Genomic DNA, 27,235 nt, shown 5'->3' on the forward strand with positions numbered 1-27,235 from the left:
AGCTTTAGAATTTTCCTAAAAATTTGGCAGCATCCCTGGGGCAAATTGTGACATAGGTAAATGGAGGGAGGGAGGGTATCCCTATGATTTAACAGTCCTGTCTTCTCTCTCCTTTTCCTAGATCTTCGAAAGAATTCTATTTATTTGGGCCATCCGACACCCTGCCAGTGGGTACGTCCAGGGAATTAATGACCTGGTCACTCCGTTCTTTGTCGTCTTCCTCTCAGAATATGTGGGTAAGAAGCATGAGTACCAAGCTGAACAAACTATTGCTCTTTCTTATCTGCGGTCTGTTTGTTTCTCCCAAGAGTGCAGCCAGTAGGCAAGTCTTGCTAAAAAAGAGGTAGTGGCCTTCGAATACACGGCTAAACCTGTCTGACAGCAGAAGCAGCCTGGAATTTATCTCTAGAGATGGCCACAGACGTCACCCAAAAAGGGCCCACTTGGTCCCAGAATGACCAAATGGATACCTTTTTTGCTCTACCGTAAGCAGATGGTTTGATGCTTTATTTGAGGTCCTTTTAGGATTATTTTGAACTCGTCTCAGACACAGGCCCTCATCCGTGGAAGCTGGAGTTTTAGATTGTACACCAGGCCTCCACACTCCAGTTCACATGCTGTATGTTGGCAGCATGAAAGGTGCTGGCATCAGAATCGAGTGCACGTTGGAGGTCCTGGAACAGGCCGAGGAGAGCTCCAGGACCTTGATTTCTCCCCTCCTCCTGCTCCTCTAATCCCACTGGGTTCTTGTCACTTTGGATAGGGTGATTGGATCCCGTGGTGGCAGTTAGGTTTTCTTACAGCTCCAGCCTCCTCCTCTGGCCAGGCCTGAACTGGGCAGAGTCTTAAAAGGGGTTGAGGATCCTCCCCTTCTCCTTTTGATTTCTTTATCCGCTTGTGCTTAGAGACTCCCAAGAAAACCCATGTGTCATGTGTGTTCGCTCAGGCAGTTAAGGAGAAGCTCATGTGGAAATCAGAATGTTGGAGGGGGTCTCAGAACATCATCCATCTATCCTCTCATTTCACCAATGGGTTTTGAGATGCCCTGTCTCCTTGTTGGTGGCAGAGCAAAGACTAGAAGGCTTTCTGTAGGCGCTGGAGGTGGTGGGTTATTACGGGTGTTGGAGGAAGCCGGTGTGGGAGAGGAAGAGGGTAATGAGAGGTAGACCAGAGTGGAGCCCCTTGGAGGGTAAGGGCATGAAACTATCTCACTCGATCCATCCCATTCATTGTTTTCTCATAGCGCTCACTGGATGGTGTTTTGGTCTTTTATGAGGCAGTTTCCGAAAAGTAAGATGACTAAATGACACCATCCCCCATTCCCTTTAGTGGCAGCAAGCCGAACAGGACTGGGAGTAAGGTCTCTCTTGCCCACTCCATCAGGGGGTCCTAAGCAAAAGAAAGATTAGTTAAAATGTAGCTACGAAAAGCAGATAGGTAATGCTTTTGCTAGAGGACTTTTCATTTTCCCTTTCACATTAATGGGTCAGCTTTCGGAGGCAGCTTAATTCTGTGTGTTTAACTTTATTAAGAGCAGTGCAGCTGATCTGTTGGGATTTGGGGGTTGCTTCCTTGCAATAGTACTCTTCTAAAACACTATTAAAGGATGAGCCTAGGAAGGTAGTAATCCGTTCACTAATCTACACTTGAAGTGTAAATGCTGGCGTGGAATCTCGGTAACAGTATCATGCCAGTTACAAATAACCCTCAGCAGCTGCAGTGTCTAATTGGATATTTAATTATCTCGTTAGCTGCCATTTATATTGTATGCCAGATTTTCCTTTCCTTTCTGTAGGCACAGCTCTGTTGGTCCCACCAAGCACTGTGCCTTTCTTTGATAGATATGCCAGCATTCTGATCTTGGTATTGGCAGCCGCACTGCTGACCCACGGCGTTTATGCAGTAAAGCGTGGGCTTCTCCACCCTTCCTTGGAGGCAGTCTTGGCAAGGCCATGCCCAGTTTTACTGCTGCAACAGACTTCAGAAAGGTCTTGGTGCCTCCTCCTAGACTGAGGAAGGTGGGGCCCATTCTTTTTTTTTTTTTTTTTTTTTTTAATGAAAACTTTTGTTAGGTTAAGTTTCAAACAGATGTAAAAGTAGAAAAAATAATGCCATAAATCTCCATATAGCTCTCACCCAGCTTTCCCAGCCAGGCTTGTTTTATCTATCCCTCTATCCGTTCTCTTCATCCTTTCCTCTTTGTGAATTATTGGGAAGCAATTAGACACCATATCATTTCATCCATAGATATTTCTATGTGTAGCTCTAGAGGATATTGATTAAAGAAACTCACAGCCGTAATGCAGTTATTACATCTAAAAAGTTGTAATAGCTCCGTAGTATAATCTCATATATAATCAACATACACGTTTTTCTGATTCTTGTAAATATATTTAATAGTTTGTTTGAATCGGGGTACAGATTGGGTCCACACATTCTGATTGGTTGATGTGTCTCTTAAATCTCTCTTATTCCATCAGTTCCCATCCCTCTTTTTTTCCTTGGGAGTTTGTAGCTTTAGCCCTTGTTTTTCTGGTTTTCAGCTTAGGGCTTTACCACGGCAACCAGGGATAACACCCTGATTCTTAAAGCACTTTACCATTTTGCAAAGCACTGTGGCCTACCAGATTTCATTTAGTAGGCCCCAGTATCTCTTTAAGGTAGATGCACAACTCACTTTACAGGGAGAAATCCCAGGCTCAAGGGTTTAATAAGCTTTCCAGACTCAGACCTAGGTCTTTTGACCTTAATACCTGTCCTCTTAATATGACTTGCTGCTGTTTCAACTTAGATCCCTGTTTTCAGACTTCTAATGGCTCCCTCTACTTCATTCTCTGTTCCAAAGCAGGCAGTATGTTTCTTACTGCTCCTTGCCTTTAAAAAAAAAAAAAAAAAATTGCAGTACAAAGTACATACTCATTGAAAAAAATCAAAACAGTATAGAAATGCTGTTACCTCCCTTACCTCCCACCCTGATCTGGTGTATATTCTTCTAGACCTTTCCCTGTGTGTACTGCACATACTATTTTTCTTTATTGTGTTGAGAAAAAAATGGATTTAAACTATTCATACTTTTCTTTCTTTTAAAGATTTTATTTGGGGGCGAGGGGGCGCTTGGCTGGCTCAATGATAGAGTGTATGACTCTTGGTCTTAGGGTCAGGAGTTTGGGCCCCGTGTTGGGCATGGAGCCTACTTAAAATTTAAAAAAATTGTTTGTAAAGATTTTATTTTTAAGTAATCTCTACACCCAGTGGGCTCGAACTCACAGCCCTGCGATCAAGAGTCGCATGCTCTACCAACTGAGCCAGCCCAGTGCTTCAACTATCCATAGTTTTCTTTTCTTTTTTTATTTTTTATTAAAAAAATTTTTTTTTAATATTTATTTATTTTTGAGAGAGCAAAAGAGAGAAACAAAGCATGACCAGGAAAGAGGCAGAGAGAGAGGGGGAAGAGAATCCGAAGCAGGCTCCAGGCTCTGAGCTGTCAGAGCCCCAATGCGGGGCTCAAACTCACAAACTGCAAGATCATGACCTGAGCTGAAGCTGGACACTTAACCAGCTAAGCCACCCAGGTGCCCAACTATCCATAGTTTTCTATATCTTGTTTGTCTTCATTAAAAAAAAAAAAAAAAAAAAAAATCACGGCCAGCTTTCCAAGTCTGGACACGCAGATCTACCTCATCATTTTCAGCAATGACATTTGTTCCCCTAATAAGGCTTTACTACAGTTTGTTTATTTAAGGATTCCTCTATTGAAGGACATTTAAGTTGTCTACAGTTTTTAGCTATTATAAATAATATTGTACCTATTTTGAATATCCTTATATATATTTTCTTGTGCATTTGTGTTAAACTACGTATTTCTCCTGGGGTGCCTGGCTGGCTCAGTTAGATGAGCGTGCAGCTCTTTATCTCAGGATTATGAGTTCCAGCTCCACGTTGGATATAGAGATTACTTAAAAATCTTAAAAATAAATAAATAAACAAGCAAAAAACAAACCTTATTTCTCTGAAAGAGAGCCCCAGAAGTGAAATTGCTAGTCCTAAGAGCATGCCAAATAGGTACTTCTTTTTTTTATTTTTTACTTATTTATTTTTAATATTTATTTATTTTTGAGAGACAGAGAGAGGATGAGGGGGGGAGGGGCAGAGAGCGGAGACACAGAATCAGAAGCAGGCTCCAGGCCCCGAGCTGTCAGTACAGAGCCCAACCAACATGGGGCTTGAACTCACGAACTGTGAGATCATGACCTGAGCCGAAATTGGATGCTTAACCAACTGGGCCACCCAGGCGTCCCTAGGTACTTTTAAATTACACGTCTAAATTCTAAGTTTGTACCAGTTTATACTCCAGCCACTAGCGTGGGGGTGCACTTTTCTTCATATCCTTAGCAGAACTAGATATCCTAATTTAATTCTATTTCACCAATCTGGCAAATAAACCATGGTTTGTGTTCGTTTTTGTTCCGCTTGTTCGTGAGTGAGGTTATCTTTTCCTCTGTGTACATATTAGCATTTGTTTCTTGGGGATCTGCTTGTTCAGATCCTTTGCCACTTTTTCCTGTTGGATTGTTGGTCTTGTTGTGTAAAAACTTTTTGTAGATTAGATATATTCCTCCTTTACCTGGTATGTGTTAAAAATAGTAGGCTATACCACACAAAATTGCTAATATTCAACCATTTTTGACCCCCCCACTGCCAGATGAGAATTTTATATGGTTCAGCCTAATATTGTTTTTCTCCCAGACTATCATTTGTCTTTTAACTTTGTTGATTGTGTCTCCTTATATAGAACATCCTGATTTTTATGTAGTCAAATCTGCCCATTTGACAGGTGTTTATTGAGCTCCTGCTGCCTGCCAGGGGATAGAGAGGCTAAAATGACAGAGGTGGGCCCTGCCCTCTAGTGGAGGGGCTCGCAAACAACAAGTAAACCAGTCCTGGCAAATGGTGCTGAGGTCGCGAAGGAGACCACTCCTCCTTCATGGTGTAGGGGTTTGGTATCTTGCTTAGGAAATCTTTCCTTCCTCACCTCAAAATTATGAAAATACTCTCTCCTGTTTTCTTCTAGTACTCTTGTGGGTTTGTTTTTACATTTAGCTCTTTAAATTTCATTATTAATTTGTTTTCCTGAATGGTGAGGGTTGAGATTAAAGTTCCTGTGCAACTGAATGGTTCATTGTTTCAAACACCATTTATAAATAATGCATCCTTTCTTCACTGGTGTGAAATCCCTCTTGGTAATACAACATAAATTCCTTTATTTACATGGCTCTCCTTCTTTATTCTGTTCCACTTATTTCCATTTCGATGCCAACAGCACACAGTTGGGGTTTTGAGCTTTGTAGTGTGTTTTGTCATTATTCCAGGGCCAGTCCCTTTCACCATCTTTCTTAAAAACTTGGTTTGGCTCTTCTTCCGTGTGAACTTTAATTTATTTTTATGTTTCTACCTTCCTTTCTAAATTTTATTTTAATTTTTATGATTTAAAAAAAATGTTTATTTGTTTTTGAGACACAGAGAGTGGCGAGAGCAGGGGAGGAGCAGAGAGAGAAAGGGAGAGAGAGAATCCCAAGCAGGCTCCGTGATGTCGGCACAGAGCCTGATGTGGGGCTCGATCTCATGAACCATGAGATCATGACCGGAGCCGAAACCAAGAACGGGACATTCCATCAACTGAGCCACCCAGGTGCCCCTCTAAATTTTATTTTAAATTCCAGTATAGGGTCGCCTGGGTGGCTCAGTCGGTTAAGCATCTGACTTCGGCTCAGGTCATGATCTCGCGATTTGTGAGTTTGAGGCCCATGGCGGGCTCTGCGCTGACCGCTCAGAGCCTGGAGCCTCCTTCGGATTCTGTGTCTCCCCCTCTCTCTGCCCCTCCCATGCTCATGCTCTGCCTCTCTCTGTCTCTCAATCATAAATAAATGTTAAAAAATACATTAAAAAATTCCAGTATAGTTAACAGTTGTATTAGTTTCAGGTGTACAATATAGTGATTCAACACTTCCATACAACACCTGGTGCTCATCGTGACAAGTGCTCCCTTAATCCCCATCATCTGTCTCGCCCATCCTCCCCACCATGTCTCCTCTGGTAACCATCAGTGTGTTCTCTACAGTTAAGAGTCTGTTTCTTGGTTTGCCTTTCTCTCTTTTTTTCCCTTTGCTCATTTGTTTTGTTTCTTAAATTCCACGTACGAGTGAAATCATACAGTGTTTGTTTTTTCCTGACTGACTTATTTCCCTTAGCATAATCACACTCTAGCTCCATCCGTGTCATTGCATATGGCAAGATTTCATTCTTTTTTTTTTATGGCTGAATAATATTCCATTGTGTGTATACACCACTTCTTTATTCATTCATCAGTTGATGGACACTTGGGCTTCCATATCTTGGCTATTGTAAATAATGCTGCTATAAACATGATGATGCACGTATCCCTTTGAATTAGTGTTTTTGTATTTTTTTGGTGAATACCGAGTAGTCCAATTGCTGGATCATAGGGTAGTTCTATTTTTAACCTTCTGGGGAACCTTCATACTGTCTTCCACGGTGGCTGCACCAGTTTGCGTCCCCACCCACAGGGTGCGAGGGTTCCTTTTTCTCCACATCCTCGCCGACACTTGCTGTCTCTTGTGTTTTCGGTTTTCGCCATTCTGACAGGTGTGAGGTGGTATCTCATGGCAGTTTTGATTTGCATTTTCCTGGTGGTGAATGATGTAGAGCATTTTTCATGTGTTTATTGGCCATTTGGATGTCTTCTTTGGTGAAATGACCGCTCATTTCTTCTGTCCACTACACGAACTTTAGAATCAACCTGCCAAATTCAGGCAGTGGGAACCTTTTAGAATCTTTACTGGAGTTACAGTGAGTTTATAAATTAAGTTTTGTGGGCTTTTTTATTGTAGTGGCTTTATTGAGATGTAATTCATATACCATACAATTCACCCACCAAAATGTGCAGTTCAGTAGCTTTTAGTATACGGAGTTGTGTCACCATCACTACAGTCAATTGAGAACATTTTCATAACCCCCCACAAGAGAGCCTGTGTCCCTTAGCCATCACCCTCAAGCCTCCCATCCCCTCTACCCCTAATTAGTTACTAATCGACTTTCTGTCTTTATGGGTTTGCCTTTTCTGGGCATTTCATGTAAATGGAATCTTACAGTGTGTGGTCTTTTGTGCCTAGTTTCTTTCACTTAGCATGTTTTCGAGATTCATCCATGTTGTAGCATCTGTCTGTACTTCATTCTTTTTTTTGGTCAAATACAAATATCCATTGTGTGGATATACCACATTTTATTTATGTATTCACCAGTTGATGGATATAAGTTACGTTTTATTTTTTTTTTTTAATTTTTTTCGACTTTTATTTATTTTTGAGACAGAGACAGAGCATGAACGGGGGAGGGGCAGAGAGAGAGGGAGACACAGAATCGGAAACAGGCTCCAGGCTCTGAGCCATCAGCCCAGAGCCTGACACGGGGCTCGAACTCACGGACCGCGAGATCGTGACCTGGCTGAAGTCGGACGCTTAACCGACTGCGCCACCCAGGCGCCCCTAAGTTACATTTTAAAGAAATGAGGCATTCAGACTTCTCCCCAGCCTCAAGGTCGTCTTGAACAGAGATACAATATTGTTTATGACCTTTAAGAATAATTCTTGGGGTGCCTGGCTGGCTCAGTCAGTAGAGCAAGTGACTCTTTGGGGTGGTGAGTTCAAGCCCCACATTGGGCATAGAGCTTATATTAAAAAAAAAAAAAGGGGGGGGGGCGCCTGGGTGGCTCGGTCGGTTAAGCGTCCGACTTCGGCTCAGGTCATGATCTCACGGTCCGTGAGTTCGAGCCCCGCGTCGGGCTCTGTGCTGACCGCTCAGAGCCTGGAGCCTGTTTCAGATTCTGTGTCTCCCTCTCTCTCTGCCCCTCCCCTGTTCATGTTCTGTCTCTCTCTGTCTCAAAAATAAATAAACATTAAAAAAAAAATTAAAAAAAAAAACAATTCTCTTGTTTAGGTAATAATGCTTCTTTCCTCCCCTTCTCTAATGGTGTTGTATCCTAATAAGGCAGCTACTGTAAAAGTCTTTTGCTCTGACACCCCTGCTTCAGGAGGCCTCAGGTATCTTTCACCTGTGGGATAAGCCAGACTCTTGCCTTTGTCATCCTGGGCAGGTGCCACCAGGCAGCCTTGGCCCACTGCCCCATCTCCCTGAACCATAGTTTGAAGGGTCTGCTCTATCAGAGCCTCTCTCCTTTTTCGTCCCCTATTTGCACTGTACCACCTTCATCATGTCTATAAAGTAGCACCTGAGCTTGCTTCGTGGTATGTCATGTTTGTCGTAAAAAGAGTTAAAAACGGAGATCCAGTGACTCCCTCTGAGTTGATAGAGAAGCTGCCTATAGCTAGCCTGGCCCCCACGCATCTTCTTTATCTGCTGAAGACAGCTGCTCACATAGAAGCTTATCTCTGGATAAGCCAGCTGTGTCTGGGCCCAGGGTGACAGTGCTAAAGGAGATCTAGTCTCTGGCCTGTGATCCCTGAGACTCCAGAATACCTGTAAGAACGTTTGCGCTTACACAATATTATTGATCTAGCCCCAAACATATTAAGGTCCACCATACCTGATAGTGTGGTCCTCATCAAAACAAACTGCTTACTGGCAACTTTTGAGTGATGCATATGAAGAAATCCTGTAGAAGAGCTGAGCTCACGACCCGTCTTGTTTCCAAAGGCAGAGTGGTATCTATCTGGTGGTTTCCATCAGTACAAAATGAACCCTCAGTATCGAATAGCTCTCCCTCTTCTCGTCTGCATGAAGCAGCATAGTAGGATTTTCATTTCAAGTTCTACTTGAAGCGTGATGTTTTCAGAAGCGTCATGGCAATGGAACTCCCAGAAGGGAAGTCTTTCCCAGACCTCTGACTTACGAGTCCAGGCCCCTGTGTGACATTTCCACTTGGATGCATCGTAGATGATCAGTTAGGGCTAGCTTGGCTACGTGTGACTGGGAACCCCAAATAATAGGATCTGAAGCAAGATAGAAAAGCTTATTTAATTTCTCTCATATAAAAAGACGAGAGGTCGGGTGCCTGGGTGGCTCAGTTGGTTGAGCGTCCGGCTTCGGCTCAGTTCGTGATCTCACAGTTTGTGGGTTCGAGTCCCGCATTGGGCTCTATGCTGACAGCGTAGAGCCTGGAGCTCGCTTTGAATTCTGTGTCTCCATCTGTCTCTGCTTCCCTTGCTCATGCTCTGTCTCTCTCTCTCCTTCAAAAATAAATAAAAACATTTAAAAAAATTAAAAAAAAAAAAAAAAAGGTAAGTAGTCCAGGGCTTGTATCTTAGGGCTTAGCCTGCCCTAAGATATCAGGGACCCAGGCTCCTCACTCTTGTTCTTCCGTTTTCAGCATGTGGTTTCTTCTTGTGATCCAAGATAGCTACTTGTGCTCCAGCCATCACGTCTGTATTCCATCCAGTACGGAGAAGGAAGGGAAGAAAGGAATACTCTTTCCATTTAAGGACACTTCCCAAAGTTGTATATGGTGCTTAGGTTTGAATCTCTTTTGTCTACACTTAGTCATGTGAGCATAGCTGGCCGGAAAACAGTCTATATCCCAGGTGGCCAGTACTCTTCAGGGGTCCCTTCACCAAGACGTAAAAGGGAACAGTTATTTGGGGACAGCCTGCAATTTTCGCTACCCCTAGGCTCCTCACACTCCGTGTTTTACCGACTCCTTCTCTCCCCGGACCCAGCCACTCTTTTCTCACGGTTGGCAGAGTTTTTTTGACTCTTCAGTCAGAAATGCTAAGGATTGTGTGTGAGTCTTACCCTTCTATATCTAATCATTTACAAGCCTCTGATGATTTTATGTCCTAAACGTTTCTTGCATGTGCCTTGCTCTCCGTTCTTCTGTGACTGCCCTGGGTCAGACCTGGGTTGCTGAAATGGCTACGTGTGTTTCCCCTTCTCGGCTTTTATCCCCCTTCAAGTCCATCTTACACACCATTCAAATACAGACTTGCCCATGCGGCTCCTCTACTTAAAGCTCTCCAGTAACATCCCCTCACGTACAGGTTCAAGTGTGTCCAGGTTGCCTAGCTTGTGCAAGGTCCTGTGGGATCTGCTCCCTCCCACACCCCTTAAACTCAGCCGCCCCAAATTGACATTTTTAATCTAAAGCCTGTCCTGCACCATGTCCTTCTTCTCCCCTGGGCTAATCTTTGTGCCTCCTTTACAAAGGAAGCCTGCCCTCACCCTCGCCGTGCCCCCGCCCCCACAACAGTGCTGTGTCCCTAACCCCCGTCCGTTTCTTCTATAGCACTTCATCATGCCGGTTGTTGTTTGTATTGTCCTCCTGCCCTCTGCCACCAGATTATATGATTCTTTAAGACTAGAGGCTATTTTCAATATCTTCGATTCCTAGTGCTTTCATTTTGATGTCCGAAATAGGCACTCCATACATGTCTAGGTAAATGAGAGAATGAAGAGTTCACGATTAACTTTGTCAGATATTTAGGAATTAGTATGGCGTTGCTAGGATTGGCCGCCAGGGGGCAGTGGATTACAATATTTTGATACTGTGCTGAATTAGCCAGAAGTTTTATCTCTTCTAAGAGATGGAGACAGGAGTAGCACTACTCACTCAGCGAGTATTCATTGAGCATCTGTACTGTGCCGGGCAGTGCTCTGGGCACTAGGGATACAAACATAAGTAAAGTAGAGAAAAAGCACAGTCTTTTACTGCTAGGTATTTATTCAAGGAAAACGAAAGCTTACAGTATCCAAAAGACTGTACAAGAATATTCATAGCAACTATATTCATATAGACACAAATTGGAAACAACCCAAATATGGGTTAGCAGGAAAATTCAGTGGATTAGTATTTAGCAATAAAAAGAATGAACTATCAATAAATACAACAACATGGAAGAAACCATCCCCAAACCACTGTGTTGAACAAGTCAGATACCAAAAAAGGACACATTGTATCATTCCACGCAAATGGGGTTCAAAAATAATCCATGGCAGTAGACATCAAAGCAGTGGTTGACTATGGTGGGAGATTGGGAAGAGACATAAGGAAATTTCTGGGGTGCTGGAAATGTTCTCTATTTGGACCGAGATCTTTAAAAAAATTTTTAGTGTTTATTTAATTTTTAGAGAGAGAGAGAGACAGAGTGTGAGTGGGGGAGGGGCAGAGAGAGAGGGAGGCACACAATCTGAAGCAGGATCCAGTCTCTGAGCTGTCAGCACAGAGTCCAATGCAGGGCTCAGACCCACAAACTGTGAGATCATGACCTGAGCTGAAGTTGGATGCTTAACTGACTGGGCCATCCAGGTGCCCAAGGACTGAGGCATCTTTTACACAGATGTATACGTGGGTCGAGACAGAACTGTGCACTTATGTGTCGTCTACTGTAAGTAAATCATACATAAAGATGGGGTGCCTGGGTGGCTCAGTCGGTTAAGTGTCTGACTTCGGCTCAGGTCATGATTTCCCAGTTTGTGCGTTCAAGCCCCACATTGGGCTCTGTGCTGGCAGCTCCGAGCCCGGAGCCTGCTTCAGGTTCTGTGTCTCCCTCTCTCTCTGACCCTCCCCTGCTCACACTCTGTCTCTGTCTCTCTCTCTCTCTCAAAAATGAAAAAAACATTAAAAAAAAATTTTTTTTTTAAAGAGTCCTATGCTTGGTCGTCTGAGCCACCTAGGTGCCCTGATGTTGAATTTTTTAGTGCCCACCGTCTTTGGATGCTTTCCTCAAGGTGCCTCCTGGCCCTGTCTTCCTGGATGAAGCAGCCTTGTACATGATAGGCGGTTGAGGAATACTTGAGGCTCTTCCCGGCCACACACACGTATGTGGGTGTAGCCCCGCCAGAGTGTTGAGCTGAGCCACCTCCAGCTGACACTTGAGAGCAGTGTGTGCATTTGGTGGGACGTCCAGTGCTGGATTTCCTCTCATGTCGGAGGGAAGTTCTCCAAGGGCAGGTTGTGGCTTATCGCCTCGGGAACCTTGAGACCTAGCCTGCTCTCTCGCGGGCGGTGAGCTGAGTGGCACGTGCTTGCTTGCTCGCTCTGTCTGCCTGGCATCTGACCCAGGAATCAGCGAGCAATGGTAACAGAGGAGAGATGGTGACAGCTAACATACTCGAGGCGTTTGAACCCAGATGAAGAGCCTCAGAGCAGCTGACGTGGGGGGCCCTGGACTCCCCAAGCCTGTTCGCATCCACAGTGTCTTGGGGACGTGCTGCCTGTCTCCGTGGGTGATCTTTGGACAGGTCCTAGAAGGCTAGGTGTTTGCTGGACCTGGCCCTTCTTTGGCCCATTATCCCAAATACATAGTCTGGGTTTATGTAATCTGGGCTCCCACAGCCAGTGCCAAGAGGCTGGGGTAACCCCGAGTCAGTAACGTTTGCTAAGTAAACGTTCTACTTTCCTGTAGAAAGTAGAAAAAATGGGGTGGTATGTTGATTTTTAAAACTAATTTTAACCAGGGTCTCATGATGCACGTGTGCTCGGGCTGCTCCACGCTAAGAAGTGAACAGCCAGAGATCGTGTGTCGTTCCGAGTTAACAGTTACCCTTTAGTCACTACACCGTCAGGCACAGTGTCAGGAAGGGCTCGCTGGTCAGCTGCTTCCCCGCATCTCTGAGACAGCACGCCGCCTCTCTCACGGTCTGCGGCGTGGTCCTCACGAACCAGAATCGACTCCCTGCGGGTCTCTGCTCTGTCGGAGCCTCAGAAGAAGTCTTCCGTCTGACCTCCTCCTTGCAGGAGACCAATTCTCTTTACCCTCCTTGCTCTGCCAGATCGTCTGACCCTCCAGGAATTAGCCGGGAGCCCCTCCACCCTCCCCGTACTAGGGTTTGCAGTGACATCCTCACCTTGGCTGCTGCCATCGTGTACCTGCCTGAAAATGCCAGATGAATAGTGCCCAGTAATACGTTTATGTCGCATTTTGAACCACTTAAAAATAATTACGTGCAAGCGACACCTTGAATCCCTTGACACTTTTCTTAAAGCGGTGTTTTTCTGGATGTAGTATTTACGTTCTTATTTTATGAGCTGCTTTAGATGGGTGACCAAAATTTTATTTTTCCCTTTCCTCAGTTTACTTTTGTGTTCAGAAAATATTATGTAAGGTATTCATACGTGTCTAGTTTTAAAACTATAAAAACAGGAATCAGGCAAACCAAAGGCTTTAGGAAGTAGAAAGGCTATCTGCAGTCTGATCTTCTCCTGCCCACCAGTCGGGCCGAATCGTTCTGCCCCAACAGATCACAGAATCTAGAAATTGCCCTGCAATCACAGATGGCTCCTGGGAGATGCCTAGAGCGGCAAAGAGACGAGTTACTCTTGTCAGTTTAAGCACAACTAGTTCTTCCCAAAGCTGTCTTTGAGTATTTGAGGCATACACGAGCCTGATGTAGGGCCCAGGACTTGGGGTTCTCAGAAAAATAAACACTCGACTAGAGTCACCGCTCAAGTACGTTTTATCAGCTAATAAATGGACATGTTCTCGTCGAGCCCAGAGTGGGCAATTTGATTCTTATCAAGAGCTTTTGGGTTTCCTCTTTTTGGATGCGTTGCCTTTTAAAATAGCCAGAAAATATCCTTCAAATCTCATTGCCTCCAGTCGGAGTCCTGGCTGTTGTACGCTCTGTAATGACAACCAAAGACGCTGCCCCCATTCGAGACTACGTTGCTGGCATGGGTTCCCGTTCCAGCTTCAATTATATGTTGAATTTTCTCAAGTGGAATGTTTAATGATCCTCCTGAACAGACTGTTTATGCTGAATGAAGCTCTTCAGAGAGCGTTTGGGCCTTCCTTTCTCTGCTGCTTTTTTGCTGGTGCACTCAGCTCACAGTTTTTGACTGAATGTGTGAATTTTATCCTCCCAGCAGGCAGAACACTAGAACAAAACTCTCCTCCCACTCCCTGAAAGGCTGGTGAACTGTCCCACCGTCTGTGGAAACAAAGGTCTAACGCGCAGGCCAGGCACACGGGGAGACAGAGCCCCTGACTCGAGGCCCCCAAAGAGGGCTCAGCGTCTTGTCTGTTGGTCCCTCTGCTCCTGGACAGCTAATGGTTTGGAATCGGTTCAGCTCCTGAGGGTGGCATCTTGCCGACTTAAGACCTTACGTTGTTAGATTTTTCCTCCTTCAGACCAAATGGGGGAAACGGAAGGCTTTGAAAATTAGCTAATCTTTAAGGTACATATTGGAGTTAGGTTAGGGGTGGCTGCGAATAACAGAGATCCAAAATAACAGAGGCTCCAAAGAGATGGAAGTTTGCTTGGGCCTCTTTTAAATTTTTTTTTTTTTCAACGTTTATTTATTTTTGGGACAGAGAGAGACAGAGCATGAACGGGGGAGGGGCAGAGAGAGAGGGAGACACAGAATCGGAAGCAGGCTCCAGGCTCCGAGCCATCAGCCCAGAGCCCGACGCGGGGCTCGAACTCACGGACCCCGCGAGATCGTGACCTGGCTGAAGTCGGACGCTTAACCGACTGCGCCACCCAGGCGCCCCACTTGGGCCTCTTTTAATAACGATAACACCAGCTAACATTTACGTCACGCTTCTCATGCCAGGCACTGTTGTTAGCACATTTCATGTATTAATCCTTGCAGTATCCTGTGACGCTGGTAGGGTATTACCACCTTAACAGAGAAGGAATTGAGGCACCAAAGTAAAGTCCTTTCCCAAAGCCACACACCTAGCGAGTGACGGAGCCAGGACTTGAGTCTGGCTCCAGAGCCGGTACTCTTAGCCACGTGCCGTTCAGTCTGACAAAAACGCCACAGGCTGCCAGGGCTGCTACGGTAGCTGTGCTCCCCGTTCTCGGGGACCCAGGCTCTTTTCCCCCCGTGGCTACTCTGCGGTGGATAGTTCCCACTCCCAGTTCCATTTCCACTGTGGTGTTCTGGAATTGCAGCGTGCCCCGGTTGGAGAGGACTCCTCGAATGATCATGGAGTTCTGGATCCTCGCTTGGGAAATGCGTGGGAGCGGCAGGAGTGGTTTCGGTCTTGAGCCTTCCTTGCGGGTCTTACGGTTTTCTTCCAGCCCCGTTCTGAAAGGGGGGCTCCTGCCTAGGACAGTTAGTGTGAGCAGCCGCGCTCGGTCCAGGAGGCGGCACTCTCCTCGTCGCTGCTGGGCTGGCCCCGGGGAGCGCGCTGCCTGTACCTGTGGCTCAGAGCACTCCCTGTAGAGGGTCGGAGGGGGTCGTCTCTCAGGGCCTTGTCTGTGGTAGCGGGAGTCGGAGCCACCTGCTATCTGTCCCTAGGGGGGTGGACATGTAAAGTGGTGGAAGGCGTGTGGAGCAGCGATCTGCGGGTACGGGATGGTCTCAGAAATGTAATAGGAAGCAAAAAGAAAGAGGAAGGTTCTGAACTGGGTCTTAGAGCTCAGTATTCTTTAATAGTATGTATATGGCACATAGTAGGTGTTTAAGTTGGTGGGGGGGGATGCTATTTAGAAGGTTGTGTTGTTTTTTTTTTTTTCATGTGATTTCTCAAGTGGACCTTTATATGTTATCTGAAGTCTTAGTTTCTGCAAGCTTAGTGTTAGTTTACAAAGCCTTTATTCCTTTTTGGTGATAAAAGACAGGTGTAGTCAATTGTAGCCCTTTCTTTTCTAAAATAATGTACGTTTTTTCCCCCGACTGTAAAAATTATGCTTATTGTAGAAATTTTGAGAAGTCGAGTAAAGCTTAAAGAAAATAAAAATCTTTTATCTCTACTACCTAGGGAATAAACACTGTAAACCTCGTGGTATATTTTGTCTTTCCTCTGTGCTTATATAAGCACACATAAATATTGTATGTAGAGTAGTTGAGAGTATACCATAAATAATTTTGTATCTTGCTCTTTTCCCTTAACACTGTGACACACTTTCCTTTGTCGTTACAAATTCTTGATAAGCTTCATCTGAAATAGACTATCTTGTACCCACTGTGTGCCAGGCCCGATAGTTAGCACTTTACATGTATTAACTGTGGCTGTACTTGGAGTTGAGCTTGTAGGTTGTTTCCAGGGTTATAGCTTTTCCTTTTTTCTTTAAAAAAATTTTTTTTAAATGTTTATTTATTTTTGAAAGGGAGAGAGCGCGCGAGTGGGAGAGGGGCAGAAAGAGCAGGAGACGCGGAATTCGAAGCGGTCTCCAGGCTCTGCTGAAACTGTCGGCACAGAGCCCGACTCAGGGCTCGAACTCCCGAACTGTGAGATCGTGACCTGAGCCAAAGTCGGATGCTCAACTGACTGAACCACCCAGGTGCCCCAGGATTATAGCTTTTCTAACAAAGCACCCTAGCCCCCTCAAAAGGGTTTTTACAGTCTTTGATGTCCATTTAAAAATGCTGTTTATACAGAATGAAAATCTGAAAATTGTTACATGTTGTCCCAAGGGGGGTTAGTTGTAGGTCGTAGTAGTAATTCTCATAAATGAAAGGGCTGGATTCTGAATATATGTTGTCAGATGCCTGTGTCTTTGCAGCACATGGGACTGCAGTGAACATCCTGTTTTCAAAATAAGGCTGTGGGTCTAAGGAGAAAAGCCGCCTTTGGCACAGAACTCCAGCCTGAACATTTGCACGTGTGGCCTCTGCCAGGCATGCTGGGGCCCGTGGGTTGAGGTGGCCTGTCATGTTGGCAAGCAGAGGCTTCTTAGTACTCCCACCTCTGTGGCAGGAAGGACACGTCCCATGGCCTTTTCCTTCTTCAGGTTTCTAGAGCACTTCTGATGTTCTCCCCACTTGGATCTCAGAGACAGGCTAGTTCTCACTACTATTACTTAGTGTGGGGTTTCCACGAGAAACTAAAAGAGGTCTCTAAAAGAGGCCCCTGGGTGCCTGGGTGGTTCAGTCGGTTAAGTGTTCAACTTCAGCTCAGGTCATGATCTCATGGTTCCTGAGTTAGAGTCCCACATCTGTGCTGACAGCACAGAGCCTGCTTGAGATTCTCTGTCCCCTTCTCTTTCTGCCCCTCCCCCACTTGCATGCACACATGCACTCTCGCTCTCTCAAAAAGAAAAACAAAAACATTTAAAAAAATAGAATAAATAAAAGAGGTCCTGTGGCTAAAGAAGCCTGGGAAGTCCTGGATAAAAAAGGTTAAATAGGGGCGCCTGGGTGGCGCAGTCGGTTAAGCATCCGACTTCAGCCAGGTCACGATCTCGCGGTCCGTGAGTTCGAGCCCCGCGTCAGGCTCTGGGCTGATGGCTCGGAGCCTGGAGCCTGTTTCAGGTTCTGTGTCTCCCTCTCTCTCTGCCCCTACCCCGTTCATGCTCTGTCTCTCTCTGTCCCAAAAATAAATAAACGTTGAAAAAAAATTTAAAAAAAAAAAAAAAAAGGTTAAATAGATTTACTTAATGCAAAATTTGTTATAGTTTCTCAAATCCATTTGTTCGCTATGATCTTTGTGAATCTCCAAGATGAGACTGCCATTTCTCAACCGTACTTGTCTACGGAACGCCCTTCTTCTGGAGTACCCTATAGGTTTGATGTTTTACGGAACCCAGCTTAGGTCCTACCAGCCTGGTGAAATTAAGTCCCAGAAGCTCCGTCAGGCTCGAGCCATCTGCCTTCACACCCTCATCTTCATTTCTGAGTGGTCTCAGCAGTGGGTCTGCCAGAAAATGGAGATTCTGTCTTTAAAATGAACTATGGGGGGGGAGGGGCCAAAGGAAAAAAAAAATGAATCACAGGGTCCATCTGATCCCACCTTTCTCAGTCCATGCAGGTGTGCGTATGCTAGACAGGCCACTGAATTTCTGAAATCAAGAATTTTTCCAGACCACCTCCAAGGGTCTGGGTATGTAGCTCACTGAGCATGAGGCCTGAAATATCTTTTCCTAAAGCCCAATGAACGAATACAGCCGAGAAAGATATGTTGGACCCGGTGGAACCAGTGTGAGAAGTGGCCTGTTCAGTGTTGTAACGAGATCCTCAAGAGCTCTCCTGGGACCCGCTTGCCCACCTGACCAGGGGAGGAGGACAGGCCCTTACTCCTCTCATCACTTTAGCCTGGCTGTCCCCTGGCCTGAAGGACCCCGTAGAAGATCCCAGTCTCTAGCTTTCTCCATGTTTTAGAGAAGACCTCTGGACTTTCTTCACCTTTTGTTTTACAGAAGAGGACGTGGAGAACTTTGACGTGACCAATTTGTCTCAGGACGTGCTTCGAAGCATTGAAGCCGACAGCTTTTGGTGCATGAGCAAGCTGTTAGATGGGATCCAGGTGAGCTGGCTCTGCCCATGCAGGCTGCCCGGGTCCAGGGGCTCCCTGCAGGCCTTTGAGCTCCTTACTGCTCCTCGGCATCAGCCAGAAGCACCCCCCCACCCCCGCCACCGCCCAGCACGGCTCTTCCTCGTTCCTCCACAGCGCAGGGCTCCATCAGGATTTGCCCACCCTCTGCTGTTCTGTAGATTCCTTTGTTCTCCAGAACCCCGGCACCAGCTGTGGAAAACAGCTTGTGCTTTTAAACGTGTTTCAGTGAACTCGAGAGCAGTAGCACGACTTTGGAGTCCCTGTTCATCCCGGGCTCTGTGTCATTTGCAGGATAACTACACCTTTGCACAACCAGGGATCCAGAAGAAGGTCAAGGCGCTGGAAGAGCTCGTCAGCCGGATTGATGGTAGGTTGGAAGAAGAAGCATTCTCTGGTAGCAGCACGGTACGGTTCCGACACAGCCAGTTGTGCTGGTGGGGGCCTCTCCTCTGCCCGCTTCTTTGCCACCACCCTCTCCAGTTCCGTCCGGGCTGTTGGCGCGCCCGCGTCCTTCCACGCGTCGGCAGGAAGGGGAGGCGAGAGGTCTGCGGGCCCCTCGAGTTCTTTTTTCCCCTTTGTTTTTTGTCACCAAGTTCTGTCCATTCTCTTTAGCATCTCTCTTCACATTCACCCTTTTTTTTCTTTTTTCCAACCCTTCCTCCCTTTTTCTTCTTTTCAAATTTGCCCTTTCTTCTCCATTTCCCTGGCCACAGCTCTGATCCAGCCATGCCTGGATTTCTGCAGCTTCCTCCTATAAGGACTTGCCTCCTCTGTACTCTTTCCTCTTCTAAACCTTCTGTGATGCAACTGCATCTTTCCAGAGCACCATCCTGGTTCCGTCCCTCTCCTGCTCTGAAGCCTCCTGTGGCTCTCCCTTGCTTCTAGCGTCAAGCTGTACTCTGACCTTGTCCTTCGGGTGGTGATGTCATTCAGAACTCCTGGGCTTGACGCAGAGTCCTCTAGTCTGGCTGATATCCGGCAGGCCTTTCCGCAGCTCTCTGCGACTAGTTTGGGCTGGGGTGGGGGTGGGGGGTGGCGGGGGCAAGAAGTGAGACATGACTCTTCCTGACACAGAAGGTCTCTGAGGGGCGAGAGCCCTCCAGTAATTCCTTGGCTCTGGCTTGGAATCATGGAATGTTAGAACTAAAAGGCAAGCTGGGAAGCCCTGTCTTGACTGATGAGGAAACTGAGGCCCAGAAAGAGAAAGTCAGAATTCAGTTTCATAAAGATAGCCTAGAACCTCACAGCAAGGTCTTCTGTTAAGTGGGCTCCGTAGCACCATTTACATTGTAGAGCTTTCTTAGGACTCTACCAGACACGACACAACTAATAAACCTCATTTCCTGGCTTTCTGTGTGGATTTTGTGCCTCATCAAGGCATCGCGTATCTTTCTCTCTCCTTCCCCAGCTTCTCTCTTCTTGAAAACCTTCCCTGGTTTGTGCCACTCACTCCAGCTTCATTTCATGACAGGATTTCCGTCTTCCTGTCTTGTTTGCTGATTTACGGTTGTTTCTGACACATCGTCCGGAGGCGGTTTTTTCCCCCTTCTCGCCCTGACCTAGCCGTGAGCTTCAGCGTGGGCCCGGAGGGCAGAGGGCTGTGGTTTCTGCCACCATCTGCCCTCTCCTTGTTTTTTTTGCCCTCGCGAGTACCTGATAAGTAAAGGCATAGTACTTTAGGATATTGGACTGGTAAATGTATATATCTTTATTGTTTCATTGAATCATAGAAGTAATAGACATTATAAAAATTAAGACAATTCGGAGAAGCACAAAATGAAAAGTAAACATCCTCCCCCCTCCTTAAATCCTATTCCCCAGAAATAACTATTGTTATTATTCTTTCAAAAAGTGTATGTCTTACGTATTTACCACATGCCAGGTGCTGCTGTGAGCACTTTTGTTTTCTCATTTTCTCCTCCCCCGAATCTTCTGAGGTACGAATAATTATTTGCATTTTCTAGGTTAGGAAACTGAGGAGGATAATAATTTTTTTTTTTTTTTTAATGCTGTTAAGCACTATTTAAAGGGCTGCCATGTAGAACAGGGATCAGGTTTGTTTGGGGTTGTTCCAGAACACCACACAAACACCAAGGGTGGGAGTCAGGAAGGAGCTAGTTTCTGTTGAATACAGCGAAGCACTTTCTGGCGAATCACTTAATACATCAGTGGGAGAGGCTGCCCTTGATGGAGTCAGTGAACCTCTTTCTCTGGCAGTGTTTAAGTCCCTGCTGGCTGCCATCTGTCAGGGATGCTGAGGAGGAAGTCCTCACTGGCAGGAGGATGGCCAAGGTGACCCCCATGGTTCTGTTCCATTCTGCCTCCTCCTCTGAAGAGTAATGGGGTCAAGCAGCCAAGTGAACCTCACGTCTGCCGCTTTATGGCCAGAGGAGCCCTGTGAAGGAGGAAAGGTACCCAGAGCGTCACCATGGGCGTTGAAATAGTTTTGCCGAGTGTGGGACTGGGTTACCCATGTGGTGTGGCTGTGAGATGGCAGAATCCAACATGAAGGACAGTCGGATGCCGATTCGGCCCTTCTGTGCCTGTATTCCCCAGGAGAAGGGGGGAGAAGGAGATGGAAACTGCCTTTTTGGCTCATGCGACCCTTTCAGGGTCCAGTCAGTCCCCTAGGTTGTGGTCTTGGGGCCAATGACACTTTCTGTTTCAGAGCAGGTACATAATCACTTCAGGAGGTACGAGGTCGAATACCTACAGTTTGCCTTTCGTTGGATGAACAACCTGCTCATGCGGGAGCTTCCCCTTCGCTGCACCATCCGCCTATGGGACACATACCAGGTATGAGGGGACCCCTGCCCTCTCCATGCCAGGCTGTCCCTGAGGCCCCCAGCTCCCTGCCCTGGTGGAGAGTAGCTGCTCAGAATCCCCTACCTCCTTTCTATTTCTGTGTCTGCCTTGGCCTCATGGGCAGGGCCTCTACAGAGTCTGTTCAGGCCTCTGTGTGCCCAGCCGTGAAAGGAGTGCCTTGCTGTGCTCCTACCTTGCAGGAGGACCGGGACCGAGAGGACTAGAGCCGGCTCCTTGTCAGGGCCTGGAGACCTAACTGTTCTTTCCCTTCCCAGTCTGAACCGGAAGGGTTCTCCCACTTTCATCTCTACGTGTGTGCAGCCTTCTTGATCAAGTGGAGAAAAGAGATCTTGGATGAGGAGGACTTTCAGGTGAGTGGCCAAGAGCTTAGCCTGGGCTGGGATGAGCATCAGAGCGGGAGCCATTCCGTTAGTGGGGCTGCACAGGGAGAAGGCGTAATGGCAGGTACCTGGCCGAGAGGAGGAAAGGAGACAGGGTGCTCAGAAGGCCGATGGGCCAAGTCAGTGAGCCCCAGAGTTCTTCAGTACGAAAAGGGTTTTAGGGCACCTGGATGGCTCAGTCAGTTAAGCATCTGACTCTTGATCTCAGCTCAGTTCATGATCTCACGGTCCATGGGATCAAGCCTGGAGTTGGACTCTGTACTGGCGGCACCAAGCCTGCTTGGGATTTTCTCTCTCTCTCTCTCTCTCTCTCTCTCTCTCTCTCTCTCTCAAAATAAATAAATAAGCTTAAAAAATATATATGTATACGTATACATGTATGTATATACATATGTATGTGTGTGTGTGTGTGTGTGTATATATATATATATATACATATGTATGTGTGTGTATATATATATATATATATATATTTTTTTTTTTTTTAATAGGTAGTAGTGCTAGAAAGGTTGCATAGCAGCTAGGCAGGCCTAAGAGATGTCTCATTCATTCATTGACAAGCATTTGCTGAATGCCTGCCATGTGCTAGGCACTGGTGAAGGCATAGGATATACTGGAAAGCAAAATAGACAGATCCCTGTTCCCATAGAGCTTACATGCTGGTTGGGAAGAGGCTTAACAATAAACAAAAGCGTAGGAAATTTTTTTTTTTTTAAACATTTTTTTTTTCAATGTTTATTTATTTTTGGGACAGAGAGAGACAGAGCATGAACGGGGGAGGGGCAGAGAGAGAGGGAGACACAGAATCGGAAACAGGCTCCAGGCTCCGAGCCATCAGCCCAGAGCCTGACGTGGGGCTCGAACTCCCGGACCGCGAGATCGTGACCTGGCTGAAGTCCGACGCTTAACCGACTGTGCCACCCAGGCGCCCCGGAAATTTTTTTTTTAAGTAGAGCAGGATAAAGGGATTATTAGGTGGTAGGGAAGAGATAGTTTACAATTTCAAATACAATAGGATAGGCTCACTGAGAAGGAGATGCTTGAGCAAAGGCTCAGGGAAGGTGAGAGAGTGAGTCGTGGACATCTGGGGGACGAGTGTCCAAGCAGAGGGGACAGTGGGGTTCCCTGGGCTACTTAAGGAATCATGGTGGTGGCCTGGAACAGAGTGGTCCAGGGGAAGAGTAGGAAGAGGTGAGGCCAGAGAAGTCACAAGGGACCTAGATCACAGAGGACTTTGTAGCCACTGTAAGCTTTGGCTTTTACTCTGAGTGGAAGGGGAGCCATAAGAGGGTCGTAAGCAGAGGAGGGCCGTGATCTGACTTACATTTTCAAAGGATCGCTCTGGCTTCTATGTAGACCGTAGGTGTGGACGAAGGTGGAGGCAGGGAGACTGCCCAGCAGGCTGTTGGAGTCCTCCAGGTGAGACACGAGGATGGCTTGGACCTGGATGGTGGCAGTGGAGGTGTGACAAGTGGGCAGATCTTGCTTATATTTTGTAAATAGAGCCAACAGGATCTCCTGATGTGTCGAGTGTAGAGTAGGACAGAGAGGGATGAGTCAGGATGACTCAGTTTATGAGAAGGGTCTAGGAGGAACAGGCTTACGGAGGAATTTCAGGAGTTCAGTTTTGGGCACGCCAAATCGGAAGTGCTTTTAGACACCCAAATGGAGATCTGGAGTAGGCAAATAAATCTTAGGAGTCTGGAGCTGGAGAAGGAGAGAGCTTGGACACACGTTTAGGAGCCTTTGGCCAGATGGTCCTTAAAACCAGGACAGTAGATGAGGAGTGAGTGTGGACGGAGGAGGGAAGAGCCCCGGGCCTGAGCCCTGGCACACCTTCCCGAGGAGGCTGGTGGGGAGAGAGGTGGACAGAGCAAAGGAGGCAGAGGGGACGGCCGGGGAGAGTGAGGCGTCCGGGAAGCCTTGGCTGGGGAACGTGAAGAAGACTGGAGGGCACACGTTGGGTGGTGGAAAGCCAGGCAGCTGCTCCAGGAGGCCCAGGAAAGGGGGAATGGGGAATTGGGGGTCGAGGGGACAGATTGCGAGGCTCTGCAGTCCGCAGACACAGAGGCCTGGAGGTTGTTCGGTGGTCGTTATCTCTGGGGGGCAGCGGTGGGCTTTTCTTTTTCTGCTTTGCACATTTCTGGACTAAGCAGTTTCCTTTCTCTTTCTTTCTCCCTTTCTTTTTTTAATGGGCATAAAGCTCTTTTAAAAGCCGGGGGGGGGGGGGAGCCAAAGAAGGTTGAATGTTCTTCTGAGTTCTAACTAATAACGTAGGTGTTCTCAAGAGCAGCAACATCTCTCTGTGACCCCTGGGCTGGACCTCTCCGTAATTGGTGTTAGGTGGTTAAAGAACAGAAGTCTCTTTAGCAGATAGACGGAAAGACGGGGCCCAGCCTGCCCAAGTAAGGGCTTTGGAAGGAAAAGGGGAGAGTGGGCTTCTGTGAGCAGATGCTGGCTGTGGTGCCGAGAGGCTGCGGCAGCTGACCGCGAGCCACGGCTTCTGCCAACGAGCGGCATATGCGACGTCCCAGGATGAATGAGCACAAGGGGGCCGGATTGGCCGCGTGCTGGGGTGAGCTATCAGTTCTGATAACGTGGTTGAGGTGGAGCAGGACATCAAGAGCACGAGGTCTAATTTAGTTATCATGAGCCAGGCTCAGTGGGCCTTGTCATATGTGATAAAAGTGCTTCCCAGATTAGCTCTGAGAGGTGGAGGTGATTCCTGGAATGGCTTTCAGCAATTCACAATCCTGGCAGAACATAGGGCCGTAATAGTCTGTGACTTTAAAACTAGAGATGTTCTTCTTTACCGGGTTGCATATTCGATTTTCTGGTGGATTTGAGGTCTTTCTTCAGTAACCCACAGAATGACAATGAGGATTTGTGTCTGTTGCTGTATTAACACCTCGGTGAGACTACTCGAGGACTGTCACCTCTCTCTTATAGACGAAGTAGAATGGGCAATTAAAGTGGACAGTCCTCAAAGTTCCTCCCAGCCCCACTGTTCCATAATTTTATGGCCAAGAAGAGAAAACCTGTGCCCAGCTGTGTTAAGATCGACGGGCAGGGTCCCTTAGGAGACAGAAGCGTGGTGCAGGTGCAAGAGCGTTGTACGAGATTGTGAGCTCCTGGCCCGTGACATGTGCAGAGAAAGAAGGCATGCGCAGCCTGACTGCTGAAGGGCCACCTGTGGTTAAGTGGCTGCAAAGGAAGCTCTGTAAATGAACACAGGTACCCCAGAAAGCCACACTGGCCCAGCCTGGATGAGAGAAGTTTGAGGGCTGAACAGCTGCAGCGACTCGAAGAAAAATTAGGCGAAGCCACTGCAGAAATAAAAGAGAGTTGTGGTGGTTTCAGCAGACCGGCCATTGGTCACCCTTAGTGACAGGGAAGAAGAGCCCCCGGTTAGGGGAGCCAGTGGAGGGGCGTTAGGGGGAAGCAGAGACCCTCCTTCGAAAGTTGGGGACTGTGTGGAATAGTGCAGTGGTAAAGCCACGGTCTGTGGAGCCAGACTGCCCGGGGTCAGATCCGAGCTCTCCTACCTTTCTAGGTGTGCAGCCAGAAGCAAGTAACTTGGCTCTGTAGGCCTCGGTTTTCTTGCCTGTAAAATGGGGGTGAGTACCTACCTCCAGGGCTACCGTGAGGATTAAATCGTTAATATGTGTGAAGCACTTAGAATGGTATACGTGGCCTACGGCCTCAGAACAGGGTGCTTATTATCATTAATATTGTTTCCTGAAATGTACTCCCAAATGTCTGAGAAGCAGTGAAGACAAAGCTTTAGGAACCTAAGTCTCTAAGTGGTGTGTAACTTACCAGAGTAAACCATGATAGGCTAATCGTGGGCGAAGCTGCCAAGCTAGATGGGCAAACAGGACTGGAGAGGGGGTGTCAAAGTTTGCGGGGGTAAAAGGCAGTGTCCCAGCTGTGGCAGAAGCCCCCAGAAGGAAGGGCGCCTGCTTCTCCTTGGCTGAGCAGATATCTGGGCTCATACTGCCTGGGAGAGGGGCCCCAGAACTGACGACAGGAGGATCACTTGAAGATGTTTCCTTCCTGAGGCCTCTGAGCAAGGGAACCTGAGGCAATGTGTGCACGGGTGCTGCAGGGACAGAGTGGCCCGTCCTGTGAGCCATGGGCCACTTGAAGTGAGAGCTTCTAATAGTGCTGGGCCTAGGCTCTGCCCTGGTCTGAGGGGCCCTCAGCCTGGCCTGGTGTAGTGGAACAATGATGATTATGTTAGGGTGAAGTTTACAACATTGTTTTCATAGGTCCAAATGTCAGATATTGGCAGTTTCATAAGGTTCGGCCTAATAATAACTAATTCTTAGCACTTTTAATGTAGCAGGCACTAATCTAAACGCTTATTTGTGTTGGGGCGCCTGGGTGGCTCAGTCAGTTAAGTGTCTGACTTTGGCTCAAGTCATGATCTCACAGTTCGTGAGTTTGAGCCCTGAATCAGGCTCAGTGCCGATGGTGCAGAGCCTGCTTGGGATATTCATTCTCTCTCTCTCTCTCTTCCCCCCTCTCCACGCCCCCTGCCCCTTCCCTGTGCATGCTCACTCTGCCTCTCTCTCTCTCTCAAAATAAATATATAAACTTTAAAAAATAAATTTAAAAAAATCTTAATAAATAAATGCTTATTTGTGTTTAATTCATTTAATCCTTGCAATAGTCCCACAGAGTAGGTCATAATAACTACCCCCATTTTACAAATGAGCAAACTGAGTCACAGCGAGATTAAGTAACTGGCTCAAGGTCACCCAGGGAGTTAGACACTTAGCATCGTGCCCCACACATGGATTGTGCTCTGTTGCCTCTACCTTGGGGCCTGGCCAGACACCTCCTGGGGCATTTGAGCTGAATTCACATAGCAGTACTCCAGGATCCCGGGCAAAGATCTTCGTCCTCCCCCTCCTCCCCCTTTCCCCTCCTCCTTCCAGGGCTTCCTCTGCCCTCTACCACCCCGCACCTTTCATTGATGATTGCTCACAGGCTTTCTTCTCATGAAGTAAATGTTTAACAAAAGATTGGTTGTTTTAAAACTGAGAAAGAAGTCCTCTAAGGTCCTCCTTTTGGTCTATTCTGGCTCCTGGGTTTTTCTCCTTCCACTGCCAGAAGGGCCTTCAGCCTCCTCATTCCTTTCCATGCCCTCCTTCCCAGGAGGAAACTAAGGCACTTGCCTCTGTGGGAAAGTGGAGTCCGAAAGACCACCACACCTGGAGGCAACAGGGAGTTCTGGGCACTTGTACATGTTGCTGGAGCCCGGTTGGGGGGTGGGGGGGTCTGGGCCTCTGTCTGGGAAGTCCTGGAGCTCCGCCCACGCCCTGAGAGAGCCCCCAGGCTTAGGAGCCACTGGCGCTCTAGGGGCTGAATGTCAGACTCTGGAGGGGCTGGGGAGGAGGGACTCCACTCAAACCAGGTTTTTAAAAAAGTATCCTCTCTCTTTTACTTTGCAATAATTTTTATACTTACAAATGTTGCAGAAATAGTAGAGTTCCCAAATAGCCTACCCATATCCACTTAATGTTTACATCTTATATTCCGTACTGTGATTAACCAACCAGGACGTTCAGGTTGCTAAAATATTAGCAATCTACAGACTTTATTTGAATTTGACCAGTCTTCCCATTAATGTCCTTTTCTGGATGAGGATCCAATTCAGGATCCTAATCTGGGACAATTCCTCAGTCTTTGTCTTCCAGGACAAAATTTTCAAAACTCTTGGAGAGTACGGATTCGTTATTTTGTAGACTGTCCTTTAACTTGGGGTTG

General features: G+C 47.0%; 1 protein-coding gene across 2 annotated transcripts in view; it reads left to right on the forward strand.

Moving 5' to 3' along the window:
* Nucleotides 1–27,235, forward strand: part of TBC1D22B (TBC1 domain family member 22B) — an 80,622-nt gene that overhangs the window by 39,824 nt on the left and 13,563 nt on the right. Inside the window, exons 8-13 of one of the 2 annotated variants that reach the window (XM_045057467.1) lie at nt 122–236; nt 18,118–18,224; nt 18,546–18,621; nt 20,923–21,050; nt 21,335–21,430; nt 22,817–22,879. In XM_045057467.1, coding sequence (XP_044913402.1) covers nt 122–236; nt 18,118–18,224; nt 18,546–18,621; nt 20,923–21,050; nt 21,335–21,430; nt 22,817–22,879 — 585 coding nt within the window. The remainder of the gene's footprint in view (nt 1–121; nt 237–18,117; nt 18,225–18,545; nt 18,622–20,922; nt 21,051–21,334; nt 21,431–22,816; nt 22,880–27,235) is intronic. The other variant, XM_006931682.5, reaches the window with a different exon arrangement.

This window comes from Felis catus, chromosome B2, assembly GCF_018350175.1.
Source record: "Felis catus isolate Fca126 chromosome B2, F.catus_Fca126_mat1.0, whole genome shotgun sequence".
Taxonomy (NCBI): domain Eukaryota; kingdom Metazoa; phylum Chordata; class Mammalia; order Carnivora; family Felidae; genus Felis; species Felis catus.